Source organism: Coregonus lavaretus (genome assembly GCF_964263955.1).
Source record: "Coregonus lavaretus genome assembly, chromosome: 13".
Taxonomy (NCBI): Eukaryota; Metazoa; Chordata; class Actinopteri; order Salmoniformes; family Salmonidae; genus Coregonus; species Coregonus lavaretus.
Window position 1 is genome coordinate 21,714,451 of NC_140000.1, and position 12,247 is coordinate 21,726,697.

Consider the following 12,247-nt stretch of genomic DNA (forward strand, 5'->3'; position numbering starts at 1 on the left):
TGCCTTGGCCGTGTGTTTTGGGTCATTGTCATGCTGGAATACCCATCCACGACCCATTTTCAATGCCCTGGCTGAGGGAAGGAGGTTCTCACCCAAGATTTGACGGTACATGGCGCTGTCCATCGTCCCTTTGATGCGGTGAAGTTGTCCTGTCCCCTTAGCAGAAAAACACCCCCAAAGCATAATGTTTCCACCTCCATGTTTGACATCATTTACATTTACATTTTAGTCATTTAGCAGACGCTCTTATCCAGAGCGACTTACAGTTAGTGAATACATATATATATTTATTTATATACTGGCCCCCCGTGGGAATCGAACCCACAACCCTGGCGTTGCAAACGCCATGCTCTATCAACTGAGCTACATCCCTGCCGGCCATTCCCTCCCCTACCCTGGACGACGCTGGGCCAATTGTGCGCCCCCCATGAGTCTCCCGGTCGCGGCCGGCTGCGACAGAGCCTGGATTCGAACCAGGATCTCTAGTAGCACAGTTAGCACTGCGATGCAGTGCCTTAGACCACTGCGCCACTCAGGTGGGGATGGTGTTCTTGGGGTCATAGGCAGCATTCCTCCTCCTCCAAACACGGCGAGTTGAGTTGATGCCAAAGAGCTCGATTTTGGTCTCATCTGACCACAACACTTTCACCCAGTTCTCCTCTGAATCATTCAGATGTTCATTGGCAAACTTCAGACGGGCCTGTATATGTGCTTTCTTGAGCAGGGGGACCTTGCGGGACGCTGCAGGATTTCAGTCCTTCACGGCGTAGTGTGTTACCAATTGTTTTCTTGGTGACTATGGTCCCAGCTGCCTTGAGATCATTGACAAGATCCTCCCGTGTAGTTCTGGGCTGATTCCTAGCCGTTCTCATGATCATTGCAACTCCACGAGGTGAGATCTTGCATGGAGCCCCAGACTAAGGGAGATTGACAGTTCTTTTGTGTTTCTTCCATTTGCGAATAATCACACCAACTGTTGTTGGCGATGGTCTTGTAGCCCATTCCAGCCTTGTGTAGGTCTACAATCTTGTCCCTGACATCCTTGGAGAGCTCTTTGGTCTTGGCAATGGTGGAGAGTTTGGAATCTGATTGATTGATTGCTTCTGTGGACAGGTGTCTTTTTATACAGGTAACAAGCTGAGATTAGGAGCACTCCCTTTAAGAGTGTGCTCCTAATCTCAGCTCGTTACCTGTATAAAAGAGTCCTGGGAGCCAGAAATCTTTCTGATTGAGAGGGGGTCAAATACTTATTTACCTCATTAAAATGCAAATCAATTTATAACATTTTTGACATGCGTTTTTTTATATTTTTGTTGTTGTTATTCTGTCTCTCACTGTTCAAATAAACCCACCATTAAAATTATAGACTGATCATTTCTTTGTCAGTGGGCAAACGTACAAAATCAGCAGGGGATCAAATACTTTTTTCCCTCACTGTATACATATGAGATGAGTAGTGCAAGATATGTAAACATTATTAAAGTGACTTGTGTTCCATTTCTTAAAGTGGCCAGTGATTTCAATAGGCAGCAGCAGCCTCTAATGTGGTAGTGATTGCTATTTAACAGTCTGATGGCCTTGAGATAGAAGCTGTTTTTCATTCTCTCTGTCCCAGCTTTGATGCACCTGTACTGACCTCGCCTTCTGGATGATAGCGGGGGGAACAGGCAGTGGCTCGGGTGGTTGATGTCCTTGATGATCTTTTTGGCCTTCCTGTGACATCGGGTGTTGTATGTGTCTTGGAGGGCGGGTAGTTTGCCCCCGGTAATGCGTTCAGCAGACCGCACCACCCTCTGGAGAGCCCTGCGGTTGTGGGCGGTGCAGTTGCCGTACCAGGCGGTGATACAGCCCGACAGGATGCTCAGTATAGATGTTATGGTGGCAGCTGCAGAGAAGTACTTGGGTGTATGAGATTTTACTGCAGAAGAGGTAAGGTGTGTTGAACGATGCTGTCCCATCCTCCCAGGCTGCCGGCCTGGTGTAGGATCAGATAAAGCCAAGTAGTGGACAAGTGGTGAGGTTTTAATCGGTGTGGGGTCCTTTTCCCTTCCTTTTTTGTGTCACAAAGTGTAATGAATTCACACTCCAGAACAGTAGGCGGAAACACAGGGCTAGATAAGAGGATTTGATGAATAGGGACGCCGTGACCTGCGTCACACTCCAGTACAGTGGTGGTGTGTAGAAGGGAGATTCCAAGATGTGGGAAGTGTGCAGGAGGGCATGGGATGGAGGATTGTGTAGTTTTGGTGGATAAAGTTGTGTGTGTCAACTGTAGGGGTGCCCATGTTGCTGGGGATCGGAAGTGTCAGGTGTGAGAGAGGCAGGTTGAGTTGGCTAGAGTCAGAGTAGTGCAGAAGGTGTCGTATGCTGAGGCAGTGAAGAAAGTAGAGGAGGATGGGTCAAGGGTGAGGGATCCTTAGAGGATACCTGTGAGTAGTAGATCTGTGCCAGAACAGAGGGATAGGTCAATGAGTGACATATGCTTCAGTAAGGTTGGCTTCTTAATGTTCATAGCAATGGTTATCAACTGTACCGCAGAAATAGAACGTAAATCACAGAAAATAGATGTTGTAGTGGCAGCTGCAGAGAAGTATTTGGGCATACAAGATTTGACTTCAGAAGAGTTACAGGGTGTGTTGAGTGGTGGTATCCCGTCCTCCCAGGCCATTGGCATGGTGCAGGATCAGATATGGTCAAAGTAGTGGAATGGGGTAGGGGGGTTTTAATGAGCGTGTGGTTAGTTGGAAGTGTGTTTTTTAAAAATAATTATTTTAAATGTTATTTGTATTTATTTTTTGGTTTTCCTTTTCCCTTTTTCCCATTTCGTATCAGAAAGTATAATGAATTTATATTATAGTCCAGTTGGGGTCGGTAATGCAACATATTGGATGCCAACCGCAGTTAAACTCCAAAGAAGAAGAAGAACGTCACAAAGTGTTCCACAAAATTTCGAAACGCGTTTGACATACTCAGATTGTCCCTCTCTTCGTGCAGTATAAACTACGGACCCCCACCCATGCTTCTTTTTCACAACAAACATTCTGAAAATGAAATAGCGATGAATGCGGAAAATTATGGACAAAAAAGTACTTTGAGCTGTTGTGATTTGCCCTGGTTAACGCTAGAATTCGTGTCAACAATCTAGCCAACTTCATAGCCTCCCTCGACAGTCTGCACTAGCTGTAGCTAGCTAAATGTATTTTTCCTGGGAGTGTTAAGCTTTCATATATACAGTCATTGGTTAAGATAGCTAGCTATTAATTAAGTAATTTAGCTCAATCGATGTTAGTTTTTATCTATCTAACTAGGTAACTAGCTATAAGATAGCAACTCACCAGAAGACATCCCAAAGATTAGTATGAGATAAGTCTTCATCCTTCTCAAGATGTTTGCAGAGCTCAACAGTATTCTCAATACCAGTCCCGACAGCTTCAAGCAGGTAACCCTAACCTCACCCCTAACCATAACCAATTTCAATCCCTATGCCTAATCCTAACCTTTGTGGATTGATGTCTGCAGGGAGAGTTTATCTTGGTGTCTGACAGACAGACAGACGCGTCCTTCCTCATTCACCATTTCCTCTCCCTTTATTTACGAGGTGAGGCTCTATGTGCGTGATGTCCAGTTGACTGATACTTGTCCATAACACTGTGCCCTGTATTACTGCTGTATTACTGTTGTTGACTGTAGTGTGAGGTGAAAAACAATGATTGTCAGTAATAGAGGGAACATATGGGGCCAAGTTGTGCACTGCTTTGATGTACTCTCATAAGTGGTAAAAAATGAAATCTGGCGAGGCCAGACGTGCTCAGAAGTTTGTGTGTGTGATTTACAGCGGGCTGTAAGGTGTGTTTCCTGGGTCTTGTGCAGTCCTTCAGTCACTACAGTGCAATCAGTCAACGTTTGGTGAGTATACTTATCCTCCAAAACGCTGGGTTAAACTTTCCCCCAGCCACTCTTATACATACTGTGCAAGTCAATATGTGTCTTTACAGTTGTGTATGATTTGCTGTTGCTTGGTGGAGATGTATTAACTACATTTTGTATGGGTTCTTTCACTGTGTTACATGTTAATCAGGGTGTGAGTTTGACCCAGGCTAGGGAGAAAGGGCAGCTGGTGTTCTTAGAGGGACTGAAGGAATCCTTGGGGGTACTGCTTCAGAGGGAGGCCAGTAAAGGAACCCGAGCAGTGGACTTCCTCAGGTACCTGTCTGTAGCGTTGTTTTCTCTGACTCTGAATAAGCCTACTCCTGGACTAAAAAGCATGTTCATTCAGTGCAGAAGCTCCATTGAAAGTGCTTTTTGGTCCTGGAATATCATAGACTTTATCTGGTTCCGGGAATCCAACCTGTATTGTTTGACACAGCCACTCATACACCTTTTCTCTTTTCTCTGATGTAACCAAAGCAGTTGATGATAATATGAATCTGAAAATATCTCTTCCCCCTTCAATTATCTCCCCCTCTGTCCCCTTTCTTTCTTTGTCTCTTTCTCCCTGTCTCTCTGTTCCCCTCCACCTCTCCACAGAGATCCCAGTTCTGGCCTGCGGAGTCTATATGACTTTGTGCGGGACAACGTAAGGGGGGCTGTGGGGGGAGGTGGTGGTGAGGAGTGGGGTCCCCCTGTGCTCCTGGTGGATGACCTCAGTGTGGTCCTGAGTCTGGGGGTCAGTGTTGGAGCGGCGCTGGACTTCAGTCATTACTGCAGAGCCACTGTCTGCTCCGAGCTGCAGGTCAGATAATACAGTATATCACATTTCACATTTACATTTTAGTCATTTAGCAGACACGCTTATCCAGAGCAACTTACAGGTAGTGCATTTATCTTAAGATAGCTAGGTGGGACAACCACATTACAGTCATAGTGAGTAATTTTTTCCTCAAAGTAGCTACCAGCAAAGTCAGAGCTAGTAAGGGGAGAAAAAAGTCAAGTGCGAGTGTTAGTTCACAAAATTATGTGGGATGATTTAAGATACTCTTTGAAGAGGTAGGGTTTTAGATGTTTTCGGAAGATGGGAAGGGACTCTGCTGTCCTAGCATCAGGGGGAAGCTGGTTCCACCATTGGGGTGCCAGGACAGAGAACAGCTTGGACTGGGCTGAGCGGGAGTTGCTCTCCCGTAGGGGTGGGAGGGCCAAGAGACCAGAGGAGGCAGAACGGAGTGCTCGGGTTGGAGTGTAGGGTTTGAGCATAGCCTGAAGGTAGAGAGGGGCAGTTCCTCTTGCTGCTCCGTAGGCAAGTACCATGATTTTGTAGTGGATGCGAGCTTTGACTGGAAGCCAGTGGAGTGTGCGGAAGAGCGGTGTGACATGGGAGGCGCACGGTATCACAAGCTCACTGTCTCTCCATCGTCTGACTCTGTTCAAATAATCTCACACATTCCTCCTCTATATCTACTATTCCTTTTCTCTTTGATCTGCAGGGCAGCATGGTGATGTTAGTGCGATGTGAGGCGGAAGAGGAGGAGGAGGAGAGTGATGACGATGGCTCAGAGCGGCTCCTGAGGGGCCTTACACACCAGTGCAGCCTCACACTCCAAGTACAGGGTCTCCCCACCGGCTACTGCAGGGACATCCACGGACAAGTCAGATGGATTACATTATTTGTGTGTGTGAGAGTGAGAAAAAGAGAAAGAGATTGAGTGTTATGTGCAGTAGAAAACTGTTAAACTGCATTAAGCTGAACCGTACTGTGTGTGTTTCAGGTGGAAGTGTGCTGGCGAGGACAATGTGACAGGCAGCAGACCCAGAAGAAACTCTTCCAGTACAAGGTCCACGACAAGGGGGCTTCCTTTTTCGCCAGGGGGACGTCCAGTGCAGTCCTTTAACCCCTCAATGGATCCCTTCTGCCTCCCTTCTCAGTGTCGACCCCCAGTCCCTTACCTCTTTCAGTCACATGGCTCCCTGGGCTCAACCATAGAGAATGATAGAGGCCTGTAGTGGCCAAAAGGCTGTATTAGCATGGGCAGCTATTGGGCTTCCACCATTTTAAAGTAGTCAACCTCATGAGACTTCCAACTTCATTGGCTGATCGCTCCTGGTGACCCTGTTGGAGTCATGTCCAACCGGGTTATCAGGAGGGATCAGCCAATCATGAAGAAGAAAATTGACTACTTCAAAATGGAGATTGCCTCAATGGCGCTGCCTATGCTGTCACATGTTATATTGGCACAGATACAAAGATGAGTCCTCTATCTATTTCTATGGGCTCAACACACAGGCCAGGAGGTTTGCAATTTAGGACAACAAAGATGCTGGATTATGGTCATGATCATGAAACAGGTTGGGATCAGTTTTGAACTGAAGATGTGGTATTGAATTGAACATTGGATTTCCGCTTTAGAACCAACCGGGCACATGCATTGCAAAGCTGATATAGGAAGCCTGAGTGAATAGGTAATTTCTCAAGCGACATGGGAACTGACCTGACTAGGTTGCACTTGTGTTATACATAAAAAAACAATAAACAGCACATTTAAGAGAGAAGAAATACCAGTGTATGCGTTGTCGGTCATGAAGATAAAATACTGTGTGATTTGGTATTTTATTAGGATCCCCATTAGCTGTTGAAAAAGCAGCAGCTACTCTTCCTTGGGTCCACACAAAACATGAAACATGACATAATACAGAACATTAATTGTCAAGAACAGCTAAAGGACAGAACTACATATATATTTTTTAAAGGCACATGTAGCCTACATATCAATACATACACACAAACTATCTAGGTCAAATAGGGGAGAGGCATTGTGCCATGAGGTGTTGCTTTATCTGTTTTTTGAAACCAGGTTTGCTGTTTATTTGAGCAATATGAGATGGAACGGAGTTCCATGCAATAATGGCTCTATATAATACTGTACGCTTTCTTGAATTTGTTCTGGATTTGGGGACTGTGAAAATACGTGTGTGTGTCAGAGCTGTGTTTAAGTTGACTGCAAACAATAAGTAAAACGCGTTTTCAATAATATCCAGCGGGTGTCGCTATAGCCACATGCTTTGCTGTCTTGGATGAGGTAAAGGGTGAGAGGTCGAAGTGGACATTTCACGCTGCTGCTGAAAATACACAGTGGTGACATGGTCCTGTTGATACAGTCAGTTTTTCCAGTTAGCTAGCTAAATCCTAGCTACTATAATAAGGAGGTTAAGACGGTACACGACTAGCTCCTGGATAGCAGGACCAGCACTCTCGACGAAGACACGAGAAAGTTATTCAGCCAGGCAAGTCAAGTGTAACGTAGTAGCTAGCTAGTCAACTAGCTAACGTTGGCTTTGGTGTGTGTTAACTTAGGTAGCTCATTGACTCGATTAGCTAGCAAAGCGGCCCAAATTAATGTGTTAAGCAAGCTAGCTAGCTAATGAAGTTAGACGGGTAGAATCTAGGTTGAAGATAAAAAAAATTCGACCTAGGGTAGAACTTCTCTGGGTTTGGCGGGGGGATGAACACTGAACGCGGGACTCGCGATGAGGTGTTCTTTGGTGGTAGCAATTAGCTAGCCAGCCAAGATAACTTAACTGTTAGCTATTGACAGACGATGTCACTGGCATCACTCGGCAAATCGCTAGCTAATGTGATTAGCTTATTGCTAGCTGCCTGCCCTACTATCAGCGTAAGGTCAACAACCCTGCCTTGCTGTCATGGATACGTCGCTGGTGTTGGTTGGCATCAGACAGACAGCAATGTTAGCAAGTATTTACCATATCTACTAACAGTAGAAGCTAACTAATGTTCGCATCATCCGTTATCTAACGACGTTAAGCTTGAGTCAAGCGTTGAAGCTGATCTTACAACAACGTTCCATTTTGCAGAATTATGGATAAAAATTGTTTCAGTTGTATATGGTAATACGAAGGAAGTACATAGCTACTAGCTGGTGGCTAGGTAGTGGAATTCAAATTAAGTTACCCTGTATTCGCTAACAGGTGCTACTTAGCTAGCTAACGTTAGCTAAGTAGCACCTGTTAAAGCTAACGCTACTGGTGACTCGTTTGACAGCCGACAGCTCGCCCTCAGGAGGCCTGTGTGTGAAGTTTGTTCGCATGGCAGAAAACGAACACCATTTCTTCACCCATCTTATTAAATACCATTATTAAATACCATTAATCTAAGCATTGGGCAAACTTTTACGCAATTCATTATTGATTTGAATGAGATCACGTGTAGGGATATTTATTGCGTTGCATGCAACTGTGTTGCATCACAATCACCACCCTTACCTACTGTGTGCACAGACGAGGCCGGTTGACAGTGTTACTGAATTCTGTATTAGCAGTAATAACTATAATTGGTAACAAATTGTGAAATTAAACATTTAGTAGCAGTCAAGCTTCTTGCATACTAAAATGCATAATTAAGGAGGCAAAACGTGATTTTGTTCACAATGGAAATCAGTTTTTAATAGGCATATTGCAAAAACATTTTAAAAGAGAAAGTGATAAATCCGTCGATGCAGTAATAGATGGAAAATGCAAAGAACCCCTCTTTCCCTTTTCTGCCCAACATATGCACCGGTATGAGCATAGTGGGCAATATGAGGTGGACACTGGCCATTAACTTTTTATCTGTCTGAGGAATTTCTTGTTACAGAGCTGCACCACACCAGTTGGTTAACGTTGACCAAATGCAATTTGATTGGTCAACAGCTACACATTAAGTAACTGTATTTGTACCTTTCTGTTACAAATTGCTTTGACATTGAAAACGGTCTGTTTATAGGCCTGGCCCAAACTTGTGTGCTCTGTCACCTCTGGCTGCATTGCAAATGGCCCAACAAAATACTTTTAGGGGCTAGTCAGCCCTCCCCAAGTTGAGGTGCCAAAACTTGTTAAGCACTTGGTTTACCATAAAGTGGTTGAATACTTATTGACTCAAGACATTTCAGCTTTTCATGTTTTATAAATTTGTAAACATTTCAAAAAACATAATTGTGTATTGTGTGTAGGCCAGTGTATTGTGTGTAGGCCCCCCCTTTCTGAAGGCACTGTATATAATATGCATCTTAGGGCTGGGAATTGCCAAGGACCTCACGATAAGAGGGTTCTTGCTGGCGTTGGGAAAACATACAACAGGAGCTACAGGATAATACTTTCCTTACATAGGTGAAACTGTAGTGGGGTACTATTTATCTCATGCATTAGTGTTGGAGGGCGAAAAAAATCAATAGTTACATATAGGGATATTATTTTTGACAATCTATCATATAGGTTTGACTATCACAATATTATTTTTGGGCTAGTTTGTGGTACCTGCACCAAACTCCAGTATTTTTCCTTCATAGCGTGTTCTCAATCTTTTTAAATAGGGAGCCAATTTGTTTTCAGTGCTTATTTCCATGACTGATCAAAACTTATCTCATGGCTCGCTCTTGTCCCTCTGCAGCAGACATAGGGTGAGCAATATGTTTGGAACATCAAATTGCAATAAAATCACAGAATCGAATCGCAATAAATACACTACCAGTCAAAACTTTGGACACACCTACTCATTCAAAGGTTTTTATTTATTTGTACGATTTTTTACATTGTAGAATAATAGTGAAGACATCAAAACTATGGAATCATATAGTAACCCAAAAAGTGTTAAACAAATCAAAATATATTTTATATTTGAGATTCCTCAAATAGCCACCCTTTGCCTTGATGACAGCTTTGCACACTCTTGGCATTCTCTCAACCAACTTTATGAGGTCAGTCACCTCGAATGCATTTCAATTAACAGGAGTGCCTTCTTAAAAGTTAATTTGTGGAATTTCTTTCCTTCTTAATACGTTTGAGCCAATCAGTTGTGTTGTGACAAGGTAGGGGGGTGTACAGAATATAGCCCTATTTGGTAAAAGACCAAGTCCATATTATGGCAAGAACACCTCAAAATAGCAAAGAGAAACGACAGTCCATCATTACTTTAAGACATGAAGGTCGGTCAATCCGGAAAATTTCAAGAACTTTGAAAGTTTCTTCAAGTGCAGTCGCAAAAACCATCAAGCGCTATAATGAAACTGGCTCTCATGAGGACCACCACAGGAATGGAAGACCCAGAGTTACCTCTGCTGCAGAGGATAAGCTCATTAGAGTTACCAGCCTCAGACATTGCAGCCCAACTAAATGCTTCACAGAGTTCAAGTCACAGACACATCTCAACATCAACTGTTCAGAGGGGACTGTGTGAATCAGGCCTTCATGGACGAATTATTGCAAAGAAACCATTACTAAAGGACAGAAATAATAAGAAGAGACCTGCTTGGGCCAAGAAACACGAGTGGACATTAGATAGGTGGAAATTTGTCCTTTGGTCTGCAGTCCAAATAGGAGATTTTTGGTTCCAACCACCGTGTCTTTGTGGGTGAACAGATTATCTCCACACGGGTAGTTCCAACCATAAAGCATGGAGGAGGAGGTGTTATGGTGTGGGGGTGCTTTACTGGTGACACTGTCTGTGATTTATTTAGAAGTCAAGGCATACTTAACCAGCATGGCTACCACAGCATTCTGCAGCGATACGCCATCCCATCTGGTTTGGGCTTAGTGGGACTCTCATTTGTTTTTCAACATGACAATGACCCAACACACCTCCAGTCTGTGTAAGGGCTATTTTACCAAGAAGGAGAGTGATGAAGTGCTGCATCAGATGACCTGGCCTCCACAATCCCCCGACCTCAACCCAATTGAGATGGTTTGGGATGAGTCGGACGGCAGAGTGAAGGAAAAGCAGCCAACAAGTGCTCAGCGTATGTAGGAACACCAAGACTGTTGGAAAACCATTCCAGGTGAAGCTGGTTGAGAGAATGCCAAGAGTGTGCAAAGCTGTCGTCATGGCAAAGGGTGGCTATTTGAAGAATCTCAAATATAAAATATATTTGGATTTGTTTAACAATTTTCCATATGTGTTATTTCATAGTTTTGATGTCTTCACTATTATTCTACAATGTAGAAAATAGTAAAAATAAAGAAAAACCCTTGAATGAGTAGGGTGTGTCCAAACTTTTGACTGGTACTGTATCTTATCGGCACCTAAGTAGCATGATAACTATTCCTTTACCCCCAGTCCGTATACGCTACTCATAAATCCACCCAGAAACAGTATTTCATGTCTGTCGGCTGGAGGGACTCACTGGTCACTCTGTCAGGGATCAGCTAGATTCCGCTGCGGGCAGATAAAACATTTTCTTGAGCGAATGTTCCAGCCCCCAGACCATAATAAATAAATAAATAATTTGTAGACTGCAAATTGACCGCAAGAAGGCCAAACAGATATATTTGACTAAAACCAAGCTTACATTTGTATTCGATCACGTGTCTCTCTATGCGTGGGAATACTTGAAAAGATTTCCAAAATTAAAATCACATGGTGCTGATTTTCTGGTGTTTAGTCTTTTATGTCCAACCAATGAAAATTTAAAATAAATTATATATATATATATATACACACACAATATAAATATACACACACAATATAAATGCAACATGTAAAGTGTTGGTCCCATGTTTCATGAGGTGAAATAAAAGAAACGTTTGTGGTCATACGCACATCCTTAAAAACATAGGTGCTGGGCTAATAAAGAATACTAGTAAAGAACAAGAAGGCCCGCACACTGTTAAAGCTCCCAATTCACTGCTTTATTGACAACGTTTCGATCCAAAACGGATCTTAGTCAGGTCAAACAAACTGAGTGCTCGCTTCTCAAAATATACGCATTTCACCTCACATGACCATTACGCACATGATGCATGGTGGGTGTGGAAACAATTCAGTTCACTTTTGTGCACGATCAATCATACTTAATCACAGAGGTACATATGGGTCATAAAGGATTATATACATACATACAAATGGGTTCAAGTTAAAACCTAGTCAACAGTAAAAAAGTTTGTTGGAAAGTGTTGGAATACCCGCCCATATGACCATTACGCGCAGGAGGCACGGTGGCCGTAGATATAATTCCAGTGATCTATTTCAAAAACAACTTGTGTATCTCTAATAATTTGACATCAATGAGATGGGCACATGTAGTAGTTACAGAATCTAATATATATGTACAAAATGACCAAGTAGGAGACCTGGAAGGCAAGATAAATCAAAATGATATTCATGTAAGAAATGGTCTGCTATCAAACTCTTGGTTCAGACCTTTAGGAGACATGGTGCACAAACAGTGAATCCAATACAATCCCCCCCCCCCCCCCCCCTCCCTCCCTCCCCTCCTGGGAGTCTTAAATAAAATATCCCAGAAACTTACCATACGCACAAAAGGCTTAT

The 12,247-nt window shown here is 43.4% G+C and overlaps 2 protein-coding genes across 2 annotated transcripts in view; both read left to right on the forward strand.

Moving 5' to 3' along the window:
• The first annotated feature begins 2,936 nt into the window (after positions 1-2,936).
• Positions 2,937-6,964, forward strand: LOC311139481 (elongator complex protein 6-like). The gene is made up of 7 exons (XM_084174364.1): positions 2,937-3,439; positions 3,520-3,598; positions 3,836-3,906; positions 4,079-4,203; positions 4,528-4,732; positions 5,421-5,582; positions 5,703-6,964. The coding sequence occupies exons 1-7, from the start codon at positions 3,386-3,388 to the stop codon at positions 5,823-5,825; spliced, it is 819 nt and encodes a 272-aa protein (XP_084030490.1). The 5' UTR covers positions 2,937-3,385; the 3' UTR covers positions 5,826-6,964.
• Positions 6,965-7,115: 151 nt separating this feature from the next.
• Positions 7,116-12,247, forward strand: part of LOC311140507 (sterol regulatory element-binding protein cleavage-activating protein-like) — a 30,922-nt gene continuing 25,790 nt past the window's right edge. The window contains exon 1 of the mRNA XM_084175595.1: positions 7,116-7,215. The gene's annotated coding sequence lies outside the window, so the exon portion shown is untranslated. The remainder of the gene's footprint in view (positions 7,216-12,247) is intronic.